Here is a 27162-nt window from a genome sequence, read left to right as displayed (position 1 = left end):
GAGAAGAGCTGTGGCTTGACCACTGGTTGATATAGAGGACATTCAGTACTGTTATAAACAGATAGTTAAGGATTAATGCCTCTTTTACCTGTAAAGGGTTAAGAAGTTCACCTAGCCTAGCTGACACCTGACCAGAGGAACCAATGGGGAAACAAGACATTTCAAAAGGAAGGAGGGGAATTTTCCTTTGTTGAGAGTTTCAGTTTCAGCCGAGTGAAAAAGATCAAGGAACCAGCTTCTTATCAGAGTAGTAAGTTTTAGAAAGGGATAAATAGGTTTATGTTTGTTTTCTTTTGTACTTGTCTTGGTGCAAATTAAGGGAATTATTAAATTGGGTATTCTTGTGTGTAGTAGATTTTTGCCCAGGGGAACATCCTCTGTGTTTGGAATCTGTTGTCTGTGAGAGTAGCTGGTATGCTAAACTCTCCCAGAGGGTTTTCTTAATACCTGATTGATTTTTCCTTGTTTTTAGATCCAAGTGGGTTGGATCTGGATCCAGCAGGAGTTGGTGTGAGAAAGGAGGGGGGGATGGTTAATTTCTCCTTGTTTTAAGATCCAGGGGGTTTGGATCTGTGTTCACCAGAAAAGAAAACTCTCTGGGAGAGTTTAGTATACCAGCTACTCTCACAGACAACAGATTCCAAATACAGAGGATGTTCCCCTGGGCAAAAATCTACTAAACACAAGAATACCCAATTTGATAATTCCCTTAATTTGCACCAAGACAAGTACAAAAAAAAATAAACATAAACCTATTTATCCCTTTCTAAAACTTACTACTCTGATAAGAGGCTGGTTCCTTGATTTCTTTCACTCCGGCTGAAACTGAAACTCTCAACAAAGGAAAACTTCCATCCTTCCTTTTGAAACATCTTGTTTCCCCATTGGTTCCTCTGGTCATGTGTCAGTTAGGCTAGGTGAACTTCTTAACCCTTTACAGGTAAAAGAGGCATTAACTCTTAACTCTCTGTTTATGACAAGTACATAGGGGCCAGAGTGGGGAATAAGGAGACTAACAGAGCATTGTGGCTGGCATCATGGGCAAAGAGGAGGTCATTGCTGAATCAGTGGAGCCTTCTAATCTGTAGTATATTGTAGTTCCTTTAGTCTGTCAACAGTTCTAAACCTCATCTACTTCTAACTACAGTTAGAAACCCTGAAATTGGCTGCTGCAGGGAAAACAACCTCTCCTCAGTCATCTGCATATCTCTGAGCCATAGTGTTAAATCCATCATAGATTGTGTCTACCTGGAACTAAAATCTGTAATTCCAAGATATTACCCTTCCACCATTTGAATTGTTGCACTTCTTCACTTTTTGGGTGCTAATACAGCAATCCTAGTTCCCATAGCTTTGGCAACAAGTTGGGGATGCTGTCAGTAGTGAATTAACACTGTGCATTTTATGAAGATCAGTGGTGGTAAGATAAATACAACTCAGGTCAACTTACAGCAGTGTCTACACCAAGTGTCTCCTGTCGACATAGGTTCGGTCCCTTGGGGAGGTGGAGTACAGACATCAACAGGAGAGCGCTCTCCCATTGACTTAGCATGTCTTCACCAGACTCGCCAAATTGACACCACTGTGCAGCAGTGCCAATTTAGCTAGTAGTGTAGACATGGCCTTTGTGCTGCCTGCTGGAAGAGAGATCTTTTTTTAGATCCCTTGAGGGAGAGGATTGCTAATATGAACAAAATGCTAAATATAGTATCTTGAAGTAAATAGATGTACAGAAAAGATGATGTAAAGATCATATTTTGCTTTAATTTAATTTATTACTATTTTCTATAAGGATTTTTTCAAATGAAAATGTTTGTAAAAAGCGTTACAAATTCTTTTAGGAACTTAATATAGTTTCTTTTACAAAGAGGATTAATGCACTTCAGAAGGCTTCAATAGCTTGAATACTTTTTTTTCATATCAACATGATTCAAAGGTCCAGTAAAGATTTTGTGTTACAGTATTGTCAGTTTTTACATGAAAAGTTTGTTTATGCTGGAAAACGTAGTTTTAAAATATAGATTGCAAGAGTGAGGAAGAACACATACTCCTTAGACTATGTATGTATATCTTAAACCACTAAGCTTCAAGAGTTTAAATTCACCCAGCATAGGGCAGAAATCTGATAGTGGGGTAGGGTGGGAGAAGAATGGCAGTATGAAGATTTGGGTGCAATAGGTACTATTGCAAATCAAAGCAGCAATAAGGAAGGCCTGATGTAAACTTGCTATCAGGAAGGGCTAAGCAACTGGATGGTTACTGCACAGATACAACGAGGGGTAGCTACTGGCTTCAGATTGATGTTTGAAACATTATCTAGTCAGATTTTGACAGAGATCAATTAGAAACAATATTTCACCAAAGCTGTAATGTTGAGATGCTCCACCAAATAGAAACTACGGTGATCTTGTGCTGTACAGTTATTGCTGTTTATGGACCTGTTAAAAAAAACAAAACAAAACTAACATTGAAACGTTAAAAAAATAAAAGTGAAGATATTTCATAGAAATTTCTGATGTTCTTATGTTCATATAATAGATATTTTTAGTTGAGCATAGTTTTGCTATAAGATTTTTTTTTATCCATTATAAATAAAACCAGAAAATTTATACAGCAGCCATGGGAAACTAGCAACAAACTCTTGAGACTGCCATCTCATCACTGTAACATTTCAGAATCTGTTGAACCTATTTCTGTATACTCTTGAGAATTCTCTTCCAATTTTTTTCTGCCTTACTGTCTGCCTTTGCCTTTCTTAGGTTCGCAAATTTGTGGCCAAGGACAGTGCAGGGCTTCGTATCCGTAGCCACCCTTCCCTTCAGAGTGAGCAAATAGGCATAGTGAAAGTCAATGGAGCCATCACTTTTATTGACGAGGTAATTCATAAGAAACTGCTGTTTGGGAAAAAAGAAAAAAAGGGGGTGAAGATGTAAATAATCTATGTAAATAAATTATCTAATTTTCATGTATAGACGTTGACTTATCTGTAATTTAAACAAATGTGCATCAAATATTTACATTTTTGTATTTTACATCAGTCCAGTTTTTCAGGATGTCATTTTACTTATTTTTATTTATTTACTTTTTTTAAGACTCCTACAACAAACTTTGAGACTGCAGTCTGAAGAAGTGGAGTAGTAATAGTAAAAGCTCATGTTAAACGTTTGCTATGGTATCTCTAGAGATTGGCTGTTCTAACATTTAATCTATATATTAAACACTACATTAAAATTTTGAAGTTGTAGAAAGTATTTTCATGAATCTTTCATTTACATTTCTGAAAGATTATCACATTGTGAGTAATTGTGCATGTACCGTCCTTCTAATGTAACTTCATGTTTAACTGAAGTTATAAAAGCCAAGGTGGTGCTAATGAAACATAAAAGTGAAAGGTGGCGAGAATTTTTATGAAGCAAGACCTGATGTTAATTCTTAATGAATTTTTCTAGTATTTTTTTTTACTTTCACTGCCAAGTACAAGTGACTTTCACAGCTTAGCTTTTTAAAACATATTCTTCATACTGCTTTGGCATTCTTTGCTGCTTTAAATTCTCCAACACGCTTCCCTATCTTTCCATGTCTCCTACCATAATAGCAAAGAGCTTATCTCTAATGTTACCATTGTCTGCCTGGTCTAAAATCTTTTAGTCCTTGCTAGCTATGTATTAGTTGCAGGAAGGCATGGCTCGTTTTTGTTGCTTATTTCCCATAGATCCACAATGATGATGGTGTATGGCTGAGACTGAATGATGAAACAATAAAGAAGTATGTTCCTAACATGAATGGTTACACTGAAGCCTGGTGCCTCTCTTTTAACCAGCATCTTGGCAAGAGCCTTCTGGTCCCTGTTGATGTAAGTAAAAGGTGCCTTTGAAGAATACTAGCAGTACACTCTGTCCTCATTACAAGGTTTTCTTTAATTAAGGCTGCAACTGTTCAGTCCTGAGGTAAACCACACTGTACTACATATTGCCTTTATATTTGTTTGAATTCTTCAGGGCTATTGTGTAATGAGGGTGGAGTGTAGAAAGGTTAAGGCCCTTTATGCTAAACATTCTCAGCCCCCTCCCCCCCCATTCTCCCTCCTCCCTCCCCCCACCAAAAAAAGAAAAAAACAACAAAGCAGGGACCATGACTATAATTGTGCACAGAAGAGCAATCATATTAGAGAGTATGTGGTCTGCACCAATTGTTTTTTATACAAGTCTTAAACTTAATGATTCATAACACTGCCCATTGAGGCTCTGATTTGCACACATTAGCTTAATATTTATTTGTGTTATAGATGGAGAGAGGAGTTTCTCATTTCATGTTTGGGTCCTTTTAATCTTTTTCAGAATATTATTACACCCATTTTATGGCAATACATACAATTGATAAGCCATCTCAGGTGAAATAGTGGTGTTACTGGAAGTAAAAATTTTGCACTGTTAGAATGCTCTTTAGGTTCTACTAATTTTTCATTGATCAGTCTCTGTGGATTTCACAGTTGTCTTCACAGTAGCCAGCAATTTCTTGCCATCAAAAGAGTTTTCCCAGAGTTTGAGGAAAAAATTAATGCTAATGAATTTATAATAGTAATAAGCAAAATGTGGATGTGTAGCTTTAAGAAGAAAGTCACAAGCACTAGAACTTGAAAGTAGATAATGCCTTCTCTTGCTTCATAGTATCTAAATGTATACATCAGTTACATCATGAAACCAAAACCTTTAGATTTTTCCTTCTTGCCAATAAAATCATAGGATGACAGAACACCACCTTTATTTTGGGATCTTTCCGAATAGAAATCACATCAATGGAAGTATCTGGAAACACATTGTCTTCTTCGAGTATATGTCCCTGTGGGTGCCACTGTAGAATGTACACTCGCCTGGGTGCTCTCAGTTGGAGATTTAAATTAGCAGTATCCGTTCCTGTGCATACAACCTTGAGCTCCAGAGCAAGAGTTTATAGGGAAGAGAGGCCCTGCTGCCACTTTTGTACTTTCTCAGATGCCTGCAGCTTGAGACGAAGCAACTGTGGTGTCCACTGCTTCCTAGAAGCTTCTTTTCTTGCCTTTATTTTACTTTACTATTTAGTTTTTACTTTGTTAATATAGTTTTGGCTTGGGGGGGCGGGGTATGTTGCCACTTCTCCCCCTAATGTCCAGCTAGGACAGATTCCTCAGTCATTTTGCTCAGTGGCATAACTTTGGGGTATGCCAAAGGCCCCAGGATTCAGACCTTTCCAGACTTGCTTTAGATGTTTCCCCTGGAGAAACAGACACTCCAGCTGTCACTGGTATCTCAGACATTCAAACATCCCGTCCATGTGCAAGGTTGGCATGAGGTTTAAAAGCAGTTTTCTCAAAGAAAGAAGAGTGATGTTGGAATGTTCCCTAAGGGCCACAGGGTCCCAGTTCCCCCCTACTTTGGCCTCATCCTCTCAGGCTGTACATGTGACCAAGGCTGCCTCAGACACCGCACTATAAGAAAAGAGTGCCTCATTCCCCTGAAAGCAAGTTCAGAAGAAAGTATAAGTCACCCCTTAGAATTGACTGCAGGGAGATGTCATGTCGAGTAATAGATACCATTAAGATTTCAACAAACCCCAATGCCAAGGCATCAATACCACCTAAGATGATGATCCACCCCAGTAAGTCTACCAGTAAGAAGCACCATGGGGTACCATCCCCAGTATTGTCTGTGACATCTTCCAGGCGTTGAGACTGTGCTAAAATGAAAGGCTTCAAAAAGCCTAAAGCACTCATATTGACATTCCCTTGGAGCTCTTACTGAACCTCTGCTCCCTCTCCAGTACTATTCTCTTTGGGTTGTATGCATTCAGAGCACAGAGATATGGCTTTAATGGCTGCTTTGGTGACATCTTCAATGCCAGCTTGGTTACTGTCCCCACCTAGGGTCCAGTACCACTCCCAGTCCTGACTATTCACTACCATAACCCTCTAATACCCTCATGAGACTCCTGTCTCATGAGAATCAGTTCATCTCCGAGGACCCAGAGTCCTCCCCGAAGGGCCACGAAGAGACTCTTCCCTCCAGTACTGCTACGCTTTCAGTCATCAACCCCTTACACCTGACAGAAGGAGCCAACCTTCCAGTACCAATCCATCCTTCCGTTTGTCTATCACCTTCTTGGCCTCCGTTACTGATGCTGGGGCCAATACCTAGGGGTCTTGCCTTTGGACTCAGAAATTTTGTTGCAAAGCTTTAACACACTACCTTACCACCCTATGCCTCTTCAAGTGTACCCCAAGGAGGACTCATTAGAATCCAGAAGATGCCCCAGGCATTCAGAACATGAATACCCCGGGGTCCCTTCCCTTACCTGGCAGCACTATGAGGCTACTGGAATTTTAGCCTCTTATGGGGACCGGAAGAGACCATTTTTGGTATATCTGTCGGTGCCGTAACCACCGCTGGCACCACAGTCACTGGTATCATGTCTCCCTAACACAAGTAGTAGAATAGGAGGAACAACAGCTGCCAATGGAAGAGATGTTTCCATCACACAAGTCCTCCTCTTCCCATGATGAAGTGTTAATACCACGCCACCACTTTCCTATGCAGTCGATTTTAATCTTGTAGACACCATCTTTAGGATATGCATGCCTGATAAGTTCTCAAAAAATAAAGTGTATAGTGGCACCCGAAGGGAGATGGGGTGGGATGGTGGGTTTGATCAGCAGATCCACAGGAGGGGGGTGTTTGTGGCACTTGTCTAAGTTGTCAAAAGAAAGTCACAGGTAGGGAGGTCTCCGTTCTTTCCCCAGATTTTTGAAAAGTAAGCCATCATTAGATAAGAGGGAAGTCTTCTCATGGATCAGTAACTGGTTAAAAGATCGGAAACAAAAGGTAGGAATAAATTATCAGTTTTCAGAATGGAGAGAGATAAATAGTGGTATTCTTGAGGGGTCAGTACTGGGACCAGTACTGTTCAACATATTCATCTGGAAAAATGGGTAAACAGTGAGGTGGCAAAATGCGCAGATGATACAAAACTACTCAAGATAGTTACATCCCAGGCAGTCTGCGAATAGCTACGAAAGGATCTCTCAAAACTGGGTGACTGGGCAACAAAATGGCAGATACAACAAGGAGTCTAGAGACTAACAAATTTATTTGGGCATAAGCTTTCGTGGGCTAGAGCCCACTTCATCTTTATTTTTCACTTCATTCATCTAATGAAGTAGACTCTAGCCCACCAAAGCTTGTGCCCAAATAAATGTTAGACTCTAAGACATCACAAGGACTCCTTGTTGTTTTTGCTGTTGCAGACTAACACGGCTACCACTCTGAAACCTATCAAAATGGCAGATGAAATTCAATGTTGATAAATGCAAAGTAATGAGCATTGGAAAACAATTCCAACTATACATCTAAAATCATGGGGTCTAAATTAGCTGTTACTACTCAGTATGATGATCTTGGAGTCATTGTGGATAACTCTCTGAAAACACCCTCTCAGTGTGCAGCAGCAGTCAAAAAAGCTAACAATGTTGGGAATCATTAAGAAAGGGATAGATAATAAGACAGAAAATATCATATTGCCTCTTTGTAAATCCATGGTACAATCACATCTTGTATACTGCATGCAGATGTGGTCGCCCCTTCTCTGAAAATATATTTTGAAATTGGAAAAGGTTCAGAAAAAGGCAACAAAAATTATTAGGGGTATGGAATGGCTTCTGTATGGGGAGAGATTAATAAGACTGGGACTTTTCAGCTTGGAAAAGAGACAACTAAGGGGGATATGATTGAGGTCTATAAAATCATTACTGGTGAGGAGAAAGTAAATAAGGAAATATTATTTACTCCTTCTTGTAACAGAAGAACTAGGGGTCACCTAATGAAATTAATAGGCAGCAGATTTAAAACAAACAAAATATTTTTTTTCACACAACGCACAGTCAATCTGTGGAACTCTTTGCCAGAGGATGTTGTCAAGGCCAAGACTATAACAGGGTTCAAAAAAGAACTAGATTAGTTCATGAATGATAGGTCCATCAGTGGCTATTAGCTTTGATGGGCAGGGATGGTGTCCCTAGGCTTTGTTTTGCCAGAAACTGGGATTGGGTGACAGGGGATGGATCACTTGATGATTACCTGTTCTGTTCATTCCTTCTGAGGCATCTGGCACTGACCACTGTTGGAAGACAGGATACTGGGCTTAGATGGTCCTTTGGTCTGACTCAGTATGGCCGTTCTTATGTTCTTATATACAAATGCAAGGAGTATGGGGAATAAGCAGGATGAATTGGAAGTCATGGTATATGAAGAAAATTATGAATTAATTGGCATTACAGACACTTGCTGGGACAACTCCCATGACTGGAGTACCAGCACTGAGGGATATAGTTTGTTTCAAAAGAATAGGTATGAGGGAAAAGGAGGTGGTTATGCGCTGTACTTCAAGAATGTATACGCTCGCTCTGAGGGAGCGACAGACCTGCTGAGAGTCTCTGGGTGAGGAATAAAAGGGAAAGAACAGTAGCGATGCTATGGTGGGAATAGGAAGTGAATGAGGCATTCTACAAGCAAGTAACAAGAATAGCTAACACACATAAGCTAGTACTAATGGGGGATTTTAACTTCCCTGATATCTGTTGGAATACTGTTACAGCAAAACATAGTATCTTAGCATGTGTAGGGGACAACTTTGATTCAGAAATTTGAGGAAACAACTAGATTGTCATCCGTTTTGGATCTGGTCTTGACCAACAGAGGTGAATTAGTTGCAGATATGAAGGTGGTTGGGAACTTGGGAGGAATTGATTGTGATCTGATAGAATTCAAGATCTTATGGAAAGGAGGATATGAGAACACCAAAATAAGGGCACTAGATTTCATAAAGGCAGATTTCAACCAACTCAGAAATAGTAGGCAAGGTCCCATGGAAAAACCAGTTATGAAGAAAAGGAGTCAAAGGCGGCTGGCATTCCCATAAAGATGTAATACTAGAAGCTCAACATCAAGCTATGGAAAGATAAGAAGAGCCACAGGAGGCCAGTATGACTGCACAAGGAGCTTTTTTAGCTATCTAAAAACCAAAAGGGACAGGACTTCCTTTTCCCTTGCACAGCATCTGGGGCTGGGTCAGACCCACCCCCAGATATTCTCCCCCACTGAAGGAAGCTCTGCAAACTCTCCCCTTCCCTCCTCTCACTCCCTCCCCCAGCTTCCTGCACCCATCGATCCTGAGCAGCAGGAGCAATCCCTGTACAGGGAGCTTCTCCCCCATCTGCCCAATCCCTGTGTATCCAGACCTCCTCATACCCAGACTCTCCCACTGAGTCTCATCCCCACCCACCCCACTCTTGGACCTTCCTGATGAGTCCCAACCAGCTACATCTGGACCCCCTCCCCACTGAGCCTCTTACGCCCATACCCCCCTGCCAAGCTCTATCCCCCTCCACACCCAGACACACACACCCCACTGAGCCCCAGCCACCTTTACCTGGACCCCCCCAGCAGAGTCCCATTACCATTGCACCCAGAACTGTCCCCAACAAGCCCCTGTGCATCAAGATCCCCCTTTGCATCCAGATCCCCCGTTGAGCCGCCCGCACCCAGATTGCCCCACACAGAATCCTCTCAACCCACGCCTGAATCCTCCACACTTGGGTCCTGCCTTGCTGAGCCTGCCTGCCTGCACCTGGCACGGATGGGCAGGGCCCTGGGGTGTTTCTGGGGCAAGTCCTTGCACTGTGTCAGGGTTGGGTGCAGCCTCACCACTGAGCACGTGTCCCTGGGGAGAGCTGCACAGTGATCTCCCACCTCTGTGCAACCAGTGGCCTGTGCTCCCCAGTGCCATGCTGGAGCCTCCGCATTTATTTGACAAAATTTGCAGAATTTTAAAATATTATAGACAGAACTATTTTTTGGTGCAGAATTTTTAATTTTTTGAATAATGAATATTTTAAACAGGTGTAAAGAAACCAGAGAGAGAGTAAATTAGTCTAAACAAAAAAAAGTCATGCTAATAGAATTCAAGGACTCGATTAAAATCGTGCTTGGTAAAATTAGAAACTGTGGAACTGGAAATTAGGTGAAATTGGAGTGTCAGATAGTTAAGTCCAAGAAGACTGCAAAAAGTTACAAAGGGATCTCACAAAACTGGGTGAGTGGGCAACAAAATAGCAGATGAAATTCAGTTCTGATAAATGTAAAGTAATGAATATTGGAAAACATAATCCCAGCTATACATACAAAACTGCGAGATTTAAATTAGCTGTTACACTCAAGAAAGAGATCTTGGAGTTACTGTGAATAGTTCTCTGACAATATCCGTTCAATGTGCAGCAGCAGTCAAAAAAGCTAAAAAAGATATATTAGAAATGGAAAAGGTACAAAGAAGGGCCACAGAAATGAGAAGGGTTATGAAACAACTTCTGTTTGAGGAGAGATTGAAAAGACTGGGACTGTTCAGTCTGGAAAAGAGATGACTAAGGGCATATATGACAGAAGTTTATAAAATCATGAATGGTATGGAGAAAGTGAATGACGTGTTGTTTACTCCTTCATGTAACGTAAGAATCGGGGATCATCAATGAAATTAATAGGCTGCAGGTTTAACACAAATGTAAGGAAGTATTTCTTCACACAGTGCATAGTCAAACTGTGGAATTTATTGCCGGGGGATGCTGTGAAGGCCAAAAGTATAACTGGGTTCTGAAAAGAACTAGGTAAGTTCATGGAGGATGGATCCATCAATGGCTATTAGCCAAGATGTTCAGGGATGCAACCCCATGCTCCAGGTTCCCCTAAGCCTCTGACTGCCAGTTGTTGATAAGGGATGGATTACTTGACTATTGCCCTGTTTTGTTCATTCCCTTTAAAGTATCTGGCATTACTGTTCGAAGACAGGAAACTGGGCAGGAGGGACCATTGGTCTGACGCAGTATGGACATTCTTAGGTTCTTATATTAGCCCAGCTGGTTGACAAAATTATGATGGGATGAATTCCAGTCACCAGTCCCTTTTGGGGTCCTTAAAGAGACTTCAGGAAGGAAATAGGACATAAAGATAGAGGCTCCTGAAGCATGCTTCACCATCATGTCTGCCACCCCCACCATCTCCTGGGACCCCAGCATTTGTCATTCTAATTTTGAGATGGTCTGATCAGGCCAGAGAGAGGTAAGCAAATATCATCACCATCTCTGCTACCTCCAGCTGAATTCCCAACACCATCTGGGATAAAATAGAATTTAACTTAACAATAACAGCTCCAGCTCATCTTAACTAATGTCTTCTCTTTTCCCCAGAAGGATATTTATTACCATCTTTAATTCTGTCTAAGAGACTGTCAGATAAGGGGGTTTTCCTTCTAAGAATTCTCTCCACTAAAGGGAAAGGGAACAAGGGATGGTAAAATGAAAGCTCATTTTATACTGTACATTTCAAATGCGGTAACTGTTTTTCTTTCTTTATCTTTAATAAAACGTTAACAGGATGTTTAATTATGCATTTGCCATTTTGTTAAGCAGGCTGAGGTCTCTGTATGACAAACTCTGAACCTTACTTAACACTGTTTACTGTTGGACAGTGTGACTGGCTATATTTGGAATATATGGGCTATCTTTAGCCCATATATTCCATCTAAATTGATACAACAGATCCCAGTCCTTATGCATTGTCACTAAAACTATGGAAATCATAGACTACCCACCACATAGAGATCTCCAGTTAGCCTACCAGACCTCAAAACACTGTGGCAGATTCCTTGAGCAGGAACTTCCATCAGAACCACTTGAGGGAGCTCAAAAAATTGTTTTTTCACAGCAAAGAGTCCTGTGGCACCTTATAGACTGACAGAAGTATTGGAGCATGAGCTTTCATGGGTGCATGCCCCACTTCGTCGGTTCCATCCGCCAAAGTGGGTATTCACCCACAAAAGCTCATACTCCAATACGTCTGTTAGTCTGTAAGGTGCCACAGAACTCTTTACTGCTTTTACAGATCCAGACTAACACGGCTACCCCTCTGATACTTGTTTTTTCACAGCATCTGCTAAACATGGGGCCACCTCAGAGTGGATCTCTTTGCAAATCCAACAAATATGAAATACCAAATCTTCTGCACCATTGGGGTATGCAGCTCTGGTTCTTTAGGGGACGGACCTTCTCCTACTCCCCTGGCTCCTCCTCCTTCTCTACCCTTACCATCCAATACCCACTAATTGTCAGGACCTTAATCAAATTGAGGCAGGAGCTGGCAAGGGCCATGTTAATAGCACCTTCATGGCCAAGACACGTGTGGTATTCGGATCTAGTTCATTTATCTTTGGCGATGCCTCAACACCTACCTGTGAGATCAGATGTCCTGACACAGAACTCAGGCACCATGAGCCATCCCAGCCTCATGTCACTGAGCCTTAAGGCCTGGCTCCTTAATAGTTTTCTCGTTTAGAGTTAGGCTGCTTGGCAGAAATCCAGGCTGTACTTTTGAGCAGTCAGATGACTCCCACATATAAAATTTATGGTAGAAGTGGAAACACTTACTTTCTGGTGCTCCTGCCATGCTGTAGCTGTTTCTGAAGTTTCTTGAAGATCCTTGATTACCTGCTGAAATTAAAAAAACACAGACTGTCAGTGAGCTTTGTTAAGGCATACTGGTAGCTGTATGCCTTCCATTTCCCTATTGAGGGCCTTTTGGCTTTGCCCACCCTACCACAGCAAGATTTATTAAGGACTTATCTAATTTATTTTCTTGTGTCTGGAACCCCATACCTCAATGGGACGTCTGTCTAATTCTCAACGTGTTAAGAAACCCCCTAGTCAAGCCTATTAGTACCCGTTTATTCCTTCATCTCTCCCTGAAGACTTCATTCCTGGTAGCTATCACCTCAGTCAGAAGGATGGGAGAACTCGGGGAGTTGGTGACCAAGCCACCATGTACTGTCTTCTGCTGTGCCACCATCCTCAGTTTCTGCTGAAGGTCTCATCAGATTTTCCTATCAATCAGGATACCATTTGCTGTTGTTTTACCCTAAGTCCAGTGTCTCAGGAAAACAGGCTAGTGTCCACACTTAGATATTACAAGATCACTTGCCTTTGATCTGGACAGGCAAAGAACCTTAGGGCTTTACCCAGACTATTTATATCCTTTGCTGAAAGAATGAAGGGACAGTCAGTTTCCACACAGAGACTATCAGCGTGGATTTCGGGTTGCACCCTGGCCTACTATAAAACTGCTGGAATGTGTCCCCTCTGCCAGAGTGACAGCCCACTCTATCAGAGCTCAGTCCACATCTGTAGTCATTCTTAAGGACGATCCCATACTGGAAATGTAAAGAGCTGCAACCTGGTCCTCAGTTCATACTTTCTCCAAACTTTATGCTATTCTATCTGCATCAAAGATAGAAGCCATTTTTGATAATGCTATCGTCTGAGCCATGTTGGATCTGCCTCCTCAACATCCAACTCCATTTGCGTTCTTGCTTGGGAGTCACCTACATTTTAGCAACCATAAGGATATATACTTGAAGAAGGATGAGAGATTACTTACCTGCACAGTAACTTGAGTTTTTTTGAGATGTTGAGTGTTCCATCTCCATCATTCCTTTTCCTCTGCTGCAGAGTATTCTAGGCTCTATAGTTGAGAAGAAACTGGAGCATTAGTTGGGTCCACTCCTCTTTGTACACCCTTGCTCTAGAGGACAGGGTTGAATAGTACACAGGTGGGAACCCATAGATACTGCTAATCTAAATTTCCAGCTGAGAGCACACAGGGGCACCCACATTCTACAGCTGCACACCCATAGGGACAAAACATCTCAAAGAACTCAAGTTACTGTGCAGGTAAGTAACTTGTTCTCTCCCCACAGTCCACTGCCTGATACTATGGTAACAGGCATAGTGAATTACCTTGATTCAGAATCCATGGAAGTAAAATATGTGGAAACAATCATTTTAAGACTTATTCAAAAGCTAACCCACATTATTTTTTTAACCTTAAAAAGTGGCTCTACACTTCTGCTCAATTATTGCAGTACTTAATACTATGGAATACAACTATCTCCACAGGATTTCATGTTAATCACCCATAGTGAGATAGTTGATGATGATATTTATAATTTATTATTGAGGCCCTACTTAATTCACAATATTGCAGACCCTGCAATATTAGGCTTCCACTGCAATTTTGACAGTGGGAATCCTGCTGTGACCAGTGCTGACGGAGCCCTGGCTGCCACGACTGTCAGCACTAGGCAGCTGCTGTCAGCCCCAGGCGGCAAACAGCGGGAGCCCCCCTTTCAGCCCCCAGGTGGCTGACAATGGGCTGCCAATAGCGGGAACTTCCACTCTCAGCCCAGGTCAGCCCACAGCAGAAAATCATGGAAAAGTAATAATGGACCTTATTATGACAAATAATAAGGTACATTATTACTTTTCTGTGACTTTCCGTGGCTGGTTTACAACCACAAATTTTGGACAATCATCACGTGATTCAAATAGGGTCTTATTTACTATTAATTAATAGTGTTTCTATTTCTCTGTAAAAGACAGTCTTCAGTTTATAAGTTATTTTGCATCACTGGAAAAGCAGGTATTTATATCAGCAAGTTTCAGCTTGTCAGTATTTGTAGATAGTTCAAGACCATTTTCTCTTACAGCAAAGTGTTTTCCTTCCTTTGTAGAATGTAAATTGTGTTCACTCTCAAATGAAGTGATTCGCCAAAGAGAATTAATGTCACTGCTATCACAATAAAATATTCAAAGTTGAATGGACATGTCAAAAACAATGGAACATGAAAAATTAAGGACTATCAAATTACGTTTAAGGCTACTTGCTTATAAAATTCATGGCAAATAGAAACATTCATGCAATTGAAAGTTGAGATGAAATATATTTGGTAAACTTTCTATGATAGAGGACTGTGGACTCATTTTGATGCCATTTGAGCTCTGATGTTAAGGGAATTACTGGTTTTTTAAATTTTTTAATACTTTTAAACATGAAACTGATATTTTCCTCTGGTTGGTTATTTGAAGTGTTTTGGTGAAAAGTTGAATCATGCATCATCACTTGATAGTGTAGGACTCTTCTTAATTTTCTTTGTGGGATTGTTCCAGAGACAAAGGACTATTTTAAGAAGGTTCTATCCTTCCATTCCTTTGAGTTTGTGTGTGTGTGTTTTTTGTTAAATCACAGTGAACTGGATTATTGTAGCAGTCATGGCAGACTTTGGAAAGGCTCGCAGTTTGGAGACACATTTAAACTTTATAAAAAGAACAGGAGTACTTGTGGCACCTGTGATACAGCGTGGCCAGAGGGCAGCAGGAGAGTGTTAGCAGGGAGCCTTATTCCCTGCAAGGGGAGGAAGGTTTGTTATAGATTAAATAGAGCACCAGCAGTCAGTCATGTGATAAAAACCCCTGCTTCAGTCAGACAGTGTGGGAGTTGGAGCAGGAACGTTTGGTTGGAGCAGAGAGCAGTTTGAAGGAGTTGGAGAAGAGAACAGTATTGAAGAGAGACAAAAGGGAAGTTTGGAGGAGTGCTGCGGTGGGCTGAGAAATCCAAAAGAAACCCTAGGTAAGGGGCACCAGGCTTGTGTAAAAGGAGGGCAAGAAGCCCCTTCCCAAGCTGAAGGGCAGGAGAGGGAAGTAGCCCAGGGGAAGGAACCACTAGTTCAAGTGGTTCACCACAAACCTCAGGGCCCCTGGGTTGGGACCTGGAGAAGAAGGCGGGCCCAGGTCCCCCCCTCTCCACTCCCCTCCTCAAGGACACTAGTAGGGTAATTAAAATGCCGGTTCAGAGGCAAGCAATGGCGCCCTGAACCTTCCCCAAAGAAGAGAAAGCGCGAGACCCAGCATAACAGTACCGGCAATTTGCCACACACCTTAGAGATTAACAAATTTATTTGAGCATAAGCTTTATTGGGCTACAGCTCACTTCATCAGGTGCATGCAGTGGAGAATACAGTCAGTGGAAAATACAGTAAGACCTAGTGTATTTTCCACTGCATGCATCCGATGATGTGGACTGTAGCCCACGAAAGCTTATTCTCAAATAAATTTGTTAGTTTCTAAGGTGCCACAAGTACTCCTTTCCTTTTTGCGGATACAGATTAACACGGCTACTACTCTGAAACTTGTCATTTAAACTTTATAGTATCAGAAGACCAAATTCTAGATCACTATGTACATTCTTATGTACTACTGAATGCAGAGCAAAGGAATGCAGAGCACTGGGATAATTTTCTCTTAGCCTTTTCATGCTTGGTTGGCCCATGATATACTATTTTCAGCTTCTTTGTGAACATGACTAAATTTAAGAATGAATTTTTACATACTACCTATTTAATGGACAGTTAATTCTGTACTGCATGTTGTAAGTTCAGTATAGCCAAGTTGATGCTGGGTGAACCTTTACTTCTGAAATCCTTTTATGTTTAAATTCTTTGATGATGTAACTGTATTTGTGAAAAGATTCCTTTCCTGTGTGCTCGAAGACAGTCCTCATTCACTACTTAGAGTGAAAATTCATCCCCACCCTAGGGTTTGACTCTGTTATGCAATTAAAAGACTTGGATTAGACTTTAGCTCCCATGATTTTACTGATCTTAACATTTCTTGCTCAGGGCTACTCATGCCATACAATAATATCTAGCTACTGCATGCTGTGGGATACTGATTTATGAAATTTTATTTTTTAAAATACCATTTTAAAATTATATATAGAGAAAAATTCTGTAAAGTTTAAAAATCTGTACAGGTATATTTTAAAAATGTAATTAATATGTTTTGACGATTGGGAGATAAGTCATTCTGGGCTAAGATTTATTTATGCCAAATTTCAGTTTGTAGAGAATTTTCATACATCTTCAAAACATAGAAAATGGGGTTTGGACTAGAAACAACAACACATTTGGTTGAAGAACAGTATTGTAATTGCTGACACTATTATGTTGCACATTTCAATTAAAAGATTCAGTTTAGTGTCAGAAGTAGTTAAAGCAGAGAATCTGGAATTCATGAGGCCATGGTTCTATTCCTGGCTCTGGCCCAAGTGGATTGTGGTCTTGGACAAATTACTTAATTTCCCTATATATTGGTTTTCTCATTGTAAAATGGTTATAATACCTAATTCGTATGGATGTTGTGAAGTTTAGTTTATGTACAGAAAGGATTTGGAGGCCCTCTTATAGAAGATGCTATATAAATACAAAGTATTACTAATAACAAAAAGATATATGAACCATAGACCAATATGTAATGGGGAGAAATTTAGGTTTCTCTTCTTAGAGATTAGGTTAATATAATTTTCAAGTGTGGTTCTGCTTTAAAGAGTGATACTGTGAAAATGGTATTCTGTGTTTGTGTATCTCTCAATTACTTAATTTTAAATTTCATTCGTTAACGAGAAAAACTGTCTTCTGCAAGCCAGACATTGCTCTGTTACACTTGTGCCCGTTGTAAGTCAACAGGTTCGTATAGGTGTGTCTGCAGGAAGAATTTGGCCTCCTGAACCTTTACTGTAGTGGCAGGGCATAAGAAGAAAAGAATCCGGTATAACTTCCAGATCACAGGTTTAATTGGCAGAGTTTATTGGGGGGGAAAAAGTATCTTGTAATCTGAGGGAATTTGATATCAAATCATTGAAGCACAATAAAAATTGATTCCCAGTATGTCATTTTAGAGTTGTTTTCACAATAAAAGCACAGTCTAAGATAGACAAATGATTGCAGTGCTTCAGAAAATTCAAATGAATTAAAATTAAACTCTCCCCAAATTCTCTGCTAAAATGTTGTTCTTTAAGTAATTTTCATGTAAATATTTTCAAATCTTTACACACAATTTTTTCATTAAGAATGAGATTTTTTGTTCAAAATTGGTTTGCAAAGGAAAAGATAGGAATTAAGAGTCTACAAATGGCAGCAGAAGGGCTAAAATGTGACACGTTTGGTCTGTCAATTGAATTTTTTTCTTCAATATGGAAACGTTTTCACTCTGGCAGAATTTTATTAGGCATTTTTAAACCAACATACACATGCATGTACATTCCTTTAAACTGGCATTCAGCATATTATAAGCCATAAGTTTGGTATATTCATTGTTGCACAGCAATTATATTGCTTTTTTTCCTGCTGATAATTTTGTGTTCAATGCATTCGCATACAGCTTTATAACACAATAATAATAATATGCAACTTGAAAGAGAGCACCAGAAAAATCATTTCTGATGTTGTTTTATGTACGGAGAGTCTGCATTTCTCTGTTAAGAATAGACATTGAGAATAAATGGCAAAATTAGACGTTCAATCTGTTAAAATAAATTGAATTAAAAAATAAACTGATCAGACAAATATAGGCTTTAATAGTTCTCTTAGATTTATGCCAAATGTCTGGGTCTATATTTCATCTTTCTGCCTTAACAGGAAGGACATCAGCCACCTTTTTTGTGTATAAATGTTGTGCCTGTTCCAGCACTACATGAATATAATATATTCTAAAAAGGTGTCAGAGTTGGTATTGTTCTGTTCTAGTGTTTTAAAATTGCAGATTTTTCATGTTAGTAAAACTTGATCTCTGTTTGAGATGGTTTATTTTAGTTGATTTTTTGCTTACATTGTTTTTAACATATGTACAACCTTGGAAAAGCAATGTTTGGAAAAACCTGTCAGAAGCTTTCTGTATGACTTTTTTTTAAACTCTGACAGTTCATTACCTCTCTTATATATCATTGTTAAACTGTAATATGACTGCTGTTCAAGGATTTCATTTAATTTCCTTGTCAAAATAGGCCTAGGAAACGTGATTTTAATAATAAGCATGTTTTGTTAGTCTAGATAAGTGTTGCTATTCCAAAGAGATGCTGCAGAATAGATTCATTTTCATGATAGTTAATTAACACTCTGCATTAAATAGAGATGAAATTTTGCTTGCATATGACAGAAGCAGGGAGAGTTTCTTTGAAGTGGAAAGAAATAGTTTGTATATTAATGTGAGAGAATAGGTTGTTTTATGTTTTCTTCCCGAAGATTAATGAATATTTTCCTAGCTGCGTTGTGAAAGTTATTTAAAATGTACAGTAGAACCTCACTAATACCTACTGAATGGGACAGCAATTGCAGCTTGCTAAAACTCGTTCATTTATTTTAGAATGCATTTATTTTATTGTATTTTATAATGTACTAGTAAATGTATATTTTGTACTACTAATAAATTCTTAGTGATAATCCCTCCTATCGCACTGTATTTTCGGTTTTCTTCTGGTATAAAGGGGAGAGGGTACTATTTTTGTATGCAAATTTTAAGTATGCCCACTAGTGAGGTTGTACTGTGTAGCAATTTGTTTTCCAACTTTTTTGAAGACAGCTTAATACTTTATATATCTTTCCTGTTACGCACTGGGTGGCTGAAAGTCCACATTCAACCATGTCACATTAATTCACTCAAATAATCTTTAGAAAGCAGCAGACTCTCTTGTCATAAAACAAATCTGGCTTGCACTGGAACATACGTTGTTTCACTGTGACAGGAGTGTGGGGTTTGTCTTGCACAAGTCTCAAGCTTTAACAGATGTCTGGCTCTTATTTCAGTAAATGGCATGACACACTACATCCGTTTAGAGCTTTTGACATACGAATCTGTTTTTGTTTAACAGATTATTTGCAATGATGAGCAATGGACTCAAGTGACTTCATTTAAAAAAGTCAATTTATTTTAATATTGATGTTAGAATGCAGACAATTTGAATTACAATGTCTCTAGCATCTTCTTCCAGTGTTCTCTTGTTCCCATTTCCTTGTTGATATTTGTCTTTTTTTAAACTTTGTTGCTCAGAATGTCTTTAATGCTAGCCAAGGAGTCAGGGATTTGGACTTTTTTTCAAGGACTTCTAAAGCTTTCCCCCCCCAGGTGAGTTAACTCTCAAGAACAGTCACATTATATCCTGATGTTTTACATTAATAAATACATTTATATTAAATAACCTTTTAAAGTCTGCTGTATTCTGACGTATTTTCGCAGGAAATGCTAGGTATGTTAATACCATACTCTAGAATTGTGTATCTACTCTTTTAATCTCACTGTACTCTAGATTGAAAAATTTAGTTCAAAATGCTAATGATGGTTACTGTGAACCTCTAGCAACACAAAAATATCCATTTTCTTTTAAATATAGTACATCCTAATTACAATATTGTATTCACAAGCATTGGCCATTTAACATTAAGAAGAGAACCTTCCAGTCACTTATGTTTATAGATAAGGAAGGTATACTGCTAAACTTTTCTTTCCCTGCTTTTAGTCCATTGCAAAAATCAGTAAATTGAACATAATAGGCTGCCTTATGAACTGGGCCAGCTCAAAAATGTTAATAAACACAGTTGATGAATAAGGCTGCGTGTCTGTCACAGAGGTCACGGAAGAGACCAGAATCTGTGACCTCCGTGACTTCTGTAGCGGCCAGTGCAGCTGGCTCAGGGGCTGCCTAGAGCCTGGTCCACCAACCCTCCCCCAGTGTCAGTGGGGTCCTGGGCCACGTACCACTGCCTGGCACCCGACTATCCCCCTCCACCGACCCCCACACACAGCACCAGAGGGGGTCCCGAACCACCCCGCCCAGCACCCCAGACCATCATCCCCAGAGCACCCCCGGCCCAAGTTTTAGTTAAGATATATAGTAAAACTCATGAACAGGTCACAGGTCATGAATTTTTGTTTACTGACCGTGACCTGTCCATGACTTCTACTAAAAATACCCATGCCGATGAACGCTACACTAACTTCTTTACTAATCTATTTCAGAAGTGTCGTAATTCGTAGAAAAATATCCAGTTGCATTATACATGACTAAGTGTTTTAAATATCTCTCAGATGCTTTTGTAAATTATTTGGAAGGCTATTGTTGCTTTTTAGGCAACAGTTTCCATAGAATCTTTTTAATGGAAATTATTCTCAAATAATTACGCATATTGGTTTAGCAACTTAAAAATACACATTTCACTGCAGCAACACTGAACTGCTTTGCTGCTCTGTAGATATATAGAAACTTTAATTGACAAAATTGCTTAGCTTCTAGTTGTAGAACATTAGCCTTTTTTTCTCCTTGAAACAATTTACGTTAGAAAATGCCACAACTTGGATTGAAAATTCCCTTCTTTGCAGAACAACTTTATACTGTATAATGGCTCAGTTGCAGTAGTTTTCTTGGGAAAGCTATTATAACATGTTATGAGGGGTGTTATAACATTGTGGGCACAAAACACAGGAAACAACACCAAATAGAGCTGAAAACTGAACAGTGCAAAAATTGTGATTTTAATAAAGAAATTAACCACACTTGCAAATGATCTTTGTATGCAGGTCACACCTCTTGGTTTTTAAAGTACATCGGTCATTGCTACTGCTTCATATTTGTTTCTTTGTGATAAAAAGTGTGTATTAGTGTTCCTCCCCATTATCTTCATGTATACTGGAATTTTTATTAAATTACAGCCAGTGGAAGCGCCCTGCCAGTATTCTTCATCTACAGTGAGGGTTGGAGGGTTGTCTAGGAACTCTAAACATATGGAATTGTCCATACCTCAGAAGTATAACATCAGATCAGGCCTGGATTTGTCCTTCATCCGTGCTTGATTCTAAGCAAAATAAGTCTGCAATGCTACTCTGATTGTCACAGTAAAAATATAATAATAATGAATACACACTAGTATTTTATTATGTGCATACAAGAAACATGGGGTTACTGCTCCACTTGGCCTTAGTAGTAATAATTTTACCTTTATTCAGTGTTTACAATATATTCCTGAAATTGAGTTCAGAGAAAGAAGCACATATGAATTGGAAACCAGATAGCATATATGTCTCTGTTACACATGCCCAGATTAATCACTGATTACTTTTAGCTGTTATATTTCCAAGATACTCAATCTCATATTTGGATTCTCTGTGCTGATAAATGACAGTACTAAACAAAACATACTTCATGAAAATAATTTTATGTCAAAATGCACATATGAAAATATCTATATATTTAGTGGCCCAAATTTAAACAATTTATATTCCACTGAAGTGCCTGTTCATTTCAGGTACTGCAGTAGTTGAGATGTGTGTACCTCTGCAAGCTAAAACAATCAGTTGGAAAGGAAAGTTACAGTTCAACTGGCATTATGACCAGTTTTTTTTCTCTTTCTAGGTTAGGAAGTTAACTGTTCCAGATTTAGGGAAGAGGTGTTTCTCATCTAAAAAGTGCAAATGCATTATTAACAGGTTCTATTCTGTTTTTCTTTTGCTTTTTTAAATTTTTCAGGAGCCTAGGTCTAATACTGATGACTTTTTCAAAGACATAAATTCACGTTGCACACAGGAAGCAGTGATGCAAGAGCAAGATATGCCATTCCTTCGAGGTGGACCTGGAGTGTACAAGGTAGTGAAGACTGGCCCTTCAGGTCACAACATCAGAAGCTGCCCTAACCTTAGAGGTATCCCAATTGGAATGTTAGTTCTGGGAAACAAAGTCAAGGCAGTAGGCGAGGTATGGATCCTTGTAGCTTCAGTTCATGTCTTCATAGATACCAGTTTATATCAGTAGTAAACACAACAAAAGCATCTTCCCCTACACAAGGTTTGCTTTTCCAACCCTGGTGATTAAATGTTAACATTTGAACTTGGTTTATATTATAAATACTAATTCAATTATGTGTTTTGTTTTGTAGAAAAGTGTTCATTAATTGGAGTTACATTAAACTTGAATTTTCTAATACCACAGTTACCTATACTTATTTATATATTTCTGTTACAGTATGGTTGATTCATTGCAAAATAAGGTTATCTGTTTCACTTATTGATCATAGGTATCAAAGTGAATTCACCTTGTTGGAGAAATCATTTCCAGAGCTGTGATCAGTTCAAAAATGATCCCATTTCACTGTATTTATTCAATTGTTGTTGTACTTGCTGTCATGCTTTGGAATTTTCCTATTGAGATGGGCTTGAGGATGTAGTGTGTCATGCTATTTTTCTCAAAAAACATCAGGAGCATAATTAGCAAATTTACAGATATTTCATACATAACTAGACAATACAATTTGTTTTGGTGTTTCAAAAAAGCATGGAAGTTGTTGGATAACACCTTCTAAGAGCTTATTTGGGTTTGTGTGGTTGGTCAAATATTGAACTTTTTTTTTCCAAATATAAACTGGCCTAATATTGTGAAAGTATTTATAATTTTAAACTTGCCATACATGGAATTGGTTTTTGTTCTACCTCAGGCTGTGGCCTTAATTTCAGAAACATGTTTTTTGTAATATCATGATGGAAATGAGCATATTTTTTCATATACTGAAGCATGTTGCTGGATCTGAGCACTAGATTATTTGAAAAGTGAATAAACTTCTTTTTTGTGTGTGTGCACCAGGTGACTAATTCTGAAGGTACATGGGTACAAATGGATAAGAACAGCATGGTAGAGTTCTGTGAGAGTGATGAAGGCGAGGCGTGGTCCTTAGCTAGAGACAGAGGTGGAAACCAGTATCTGCGACACGAAGATGGCAAGTTGTTTTAATTTTTTTTAAAATTAACTACTTAAAGTGTTTGCCAAAATAAAGTGCGGGGAGGGGAAGTTTTAAGAACTGAGTTTGAAAGACGTAAAACAGTAACTTATAAAATAACCCAATAAGTTACTGTTTTACGTCTTTCAGATGTAACTCAATTGGAGAAAATATGAAGGCAGACTTTTTTTAATTAAATTTTACAGTACAATCTTCAGACATTTAGATTTTGCAAACATGACATTTTTATAAGTGTTTTCTGAGTCATTCTTCTCTACCAATTATGAACTAGAGCAGGGGTCAGCAACCTCTGGCATGCGGCTCACCAGGGTAAGCACCCTGGCAGGCTGGGCCAGTTTGTTTACGTGCCACGTCCGCTGGTTCAGCAGACCGCGGCTCTCGCTGGCCATGGTTCACTGTCCCAGGCCAATGGGGATTGTGGGAAGCCGTGGCCAGCACATCGTTCACCTGCGCCACTTCCCGCCGCCCCCATTGGCCTAGGACAGCGAACCGCAGCCAGTGGGAGTCACGGTCCGCCGAACCTGCTATTGCAGCAGGTAAACAAACTGGCCCGGCCCACCAGCGTGCTTACCCTGGTGAGCCACGTGCCAGAGGTTGCCAACCCCTCAACTAGAGTGTTGTCCTTTCTTCTGTTTATGGGGATTCAGTTTTCAGACAACCAATCCTGAACTTCCTGAGGCAACTTTTTTCAATCTACTTTTGTCTCCACCTGAAAGAGGGGGAAAAAATGGACTGAATGAATTTGTACAGCATCTTAGAATTTTTTATTTTGAGTTTAACATATAATCCCAACCATTGGATTGGGGCCACAAGAGTACCCTGCTGAAAACTGCTAACAAATTTTGAACTCCATATATGAAATGAGGAAAAATCTGTAGTTGGTAACCTATTGTTCTTTTGTTCAGTGCTTCCTGTTTTACCTATTCTAATAAAGGAGTGGTGAATGTTAATTTAGGACCGGCAAGATGGCTTCCAGAAAATGCAGTAAATACAATCATGTTTAAGGTCATTACAACCAGCATATTTTGAGCAAGTTCTGTGGATTTTGATAGAGGTCTCTGAGCTTGTGTTCTTGGCTAGAACAATATTTTTCCTTATCAATGTCAATTCCTGTGAAAATGCTAGCTTGATTACCTCCATGATCAATTCGCGAGTAGAGTGGGATATTTTCTCAGAAAGATGTGTTTTTGTATGTACCCCAACCAAAATAGATCTTTAATGTGCCATTTATTTAACCTAATTTAGGATCTAAGCACACTACAGCTACATCTGCTTAAAATCAGTTTATTTCCTCCATTTTGAGGACACTATACTTAGAATAGTAATACTGGGGCTTTCTTTGGATCTAAGGAGTCAACTGGACTACTTTTGATCATTGTACTTAGATTTAAATGTGATAGAATTGTAATGTTTGCTACAAGCTCTGTTATGGAATTTTATCTCGTATTTGCATGAAAGTAGCCTTGATCTTCTGTAATCCTTTTTGTATTTATTCTGGTATCCTGTAATGTTGTCCTTTGTCATCTGTGGGCATTCCAAAGTAACCTTGTCTTATTTTGTTATGATAGGCAGAAAACAAACTTATACTGTTGTATAGCAGGCCTGCCCAATTCTGTGAAGAGCTGGATAATGTGTAGTGAGCAAATAAAGGAACAGTAAAGATAGAAAATATTTAACAACTGTGCTTCTTTGACTGATTGCACATGTGCATTCCACTGCAGGTGTTTGTATGCTCAGTGCACAATTGAGTTTTTCCCTTAGTGGCACTAGTCAGGGCAGCACAAGTGCCCCTGCTGCTATGTGCACCACATACAGGCCTAAAGGATCAAGCTGCCTTGACACCCCCTTGCCCCCCCCCATTCCTTTCTACCACCCATGAAGGTTGTTGTAGGTGTCCCAGCTCTCTGCAAGTTTTTAGTCAAAATCTATAAATAGCACCTGTTATGTTTAGTTTAGTTTAGCATTTGGTTGGTTAGTTTAAAATAAATGTTTGTTCTTTTTGCGTGGTTCTGATGCCTAGTCTGGGTACCCACCCCATGCTCCAGCTTTCAAGCCCTGCCATTCTTGTGATAAGGCAACACCTAATAGTTACCCTCACCCCTGTTGTCTTAAGTGCTTGTGAGAGGTTCAAATCGGTGACAGATGTGGCATTTGTAAGGGCTTAAAGCCCCATTCAAAAAAAGAGCGGGGAGGAGACAGGGGGAGGCAGCCAGATTAAAATACATGCTGCTGAAATTGACTTTGGAGGACATTCAAAGAAGAAACATACACCAGAGCACGCCTCTAAGCAGGGGAGTTCACTGGCTTCAGAGAACTGCATGGTGCTGTTGAGAACAGTTCCCGAAGCACCTTTGCTGGCTGCATGCCCTGGTACCATAGCTGCTTCTTGGTCATTTCTACTCCTGAGGTGTTTGTGGCTGCAAGAGAGTTGTTAAACTCCTCTGTGCCACCATCACCAACAGTTCAAGAGACTCATTCGGCACTGGCACCCAGCGCCTTCACCTCCATACTGGGCAATTCCTTCAAATGCAGCCATCAGAGTACCTCTGAAGGTGATATTGTCTAGGGGGAAGCCACAGATGATCTTGCCACAGATGTTGTGGGACCCCAGGAGTGGGCAAACTTTTTGGCACGAGGGCTCTTGGGTGTGGACAGAAATGAGGAATTTGGGGGCGGGGGGGTTGGGGCGGGTAGGGGGTGAGGGCTCTGGCTGAGGGTGTGGGCTCTGGGTTGAAGGAGGGTGGGACCGAGGGGTTCAGAGGGCAGGAGGGGGATCAAGGCTGGGGTAGGCGGTTTGGGTGCTGGAGGGAATCGGGTGCAAGCTCCGGGCGGCGCTTACCTCAAGCAGCTTCTGGAAGCAGCAACATGTCCCCTCTCCGTGGAGACGCAACCAGGTGGCTCTGTGCATTGGCCCATCCACAGGCGCCGCCCGTGCAGCTCCCATTAGCCACAGTTGCTGGCCAATGGAGCTGCGGGGCAGCATGCAGAGTCCCCTGGCTGCCCCACTTTTAGCAGTCGGAGGGGGGACATGCTGCTGCTTCCGTAGGTGCACAGAGCCACAGCACAAATGGAGCAGAGCAAGTCCGAGACCCCGCTCCCTGGCAGGAGCTCGAGGGCCAGATTAAAACATCTGAAAGGCCGGATTCAGCCCCCAGGCCATAGTTTGCCCACCCCTGTGCTAGCCCATTGAGAGCCCTAAGCAGGAATATTTTGGGGATTTCCTCACACACAACACATATTAATAATGAATAGGGGGTTCTTTAAGCTGCTTGGGGCCCTAAGCAATTGCTTAGTCTGCTTATGCCCAGCACCGGCTCTGTCTCCCTAGCTCCCCTTTCTTCAAAGTCTGAACCTTCTTCACCAGTACTGATGGCTGGCACCACCATGGTCACAAAAAGAAACAGTTTCTTCAGCAGACTGTGAAGTGGGATCTTATGTGTCTCAACCTGACCAGTTCTGTCATCTGGAGTATGGCACCTGTCAGCCCTGGTATCAGCCTAAGTACCACAAGTGGTTTATAGAAGGTATACTTGGGTTACACACAGACGGGGACCAGGACTGTCTGAATGGCCCTTTTGGAACCAGTGGGGCTTCTTCCTTCAGTCAAGAGTGTCCCTATAGTCACCTTAGCTGACTCCATCTACT

The 27162-nt window shown here is 40.3% G+C and overlaps 1 protein-coding gene and 1 long non-coding RNA gene across 15 annotated transcripts in view; one reads left to right on the top strand and one right to left on the bottom strand.

Moving 5' to 3' along the window:
• MYCBP2 (MYC binding protein 2) overlaps window positions 1-27162 on the top strand; it is a 463608-nt gene that overhangs the window by 332794 nt on the left and 103652 nt on the right. For 8 of the 14 annotated variants that reach the window (XM_030566995.1, XM_030566951.1, XM_030566944.1 and 5 more), the window contains 5 exons: window positions 2760-2876; window positions 3713-3853; window positions 19787-19861; window positions 22257-22481; window positions 23364-23496. In XM_030566995.1, the coding sequence (XP_030422855.1) occupies window positions 2760-2876; window positions 3713-3853; window positions 19787-19861; window positions 22257-22481; window positions 23364-23496 (691 nt within the window). The remainder of the gene's footprint in view (window positions 1-2759; window positions 2877-3712; window positions 3854-19786; window positions 19862-22256; window positions 22482-23363; window positions 23497-27162) is intronic. The other 6 variants (XM_030566978.1, XM_030566907.1, XM_030566933.1 and 3 more) reach the window with 5 other exon arrangements.
• LOC115653574 lies at window positions 259-18651 on the bottom strand. Its single transcript, XR_004000949.1, has 3 exons — window positions 18641-18651; window positions 10665-10670; window positions 259-340 (listed from the first exon to the last, which is right to left on the bottom strand). It is a non-coding gene; the product is annotated as an uncharacterized LOC115653574 (long non-coding RNA).

Source organism: Gopherus evgoodei, chromosome 1 (assembly GCF_007399415.2).
Source record: "Gopherus evgoodei ecotype Sinaloan lineage chromosome 1, rGopEvg1_v1.p, whole genome shotgun sequence".
In the NCBI taxonomy this organism is placed as follows: Eukaryota; Metazoa; Chordata; order Testudines; family Testudinidae; genus Gopherus; species Gopherus evgoodei.
Note: the sequence above shows the minus strand (reverse complement) of the source record. Positions and strands in the feature narration are given on the sequence as shown.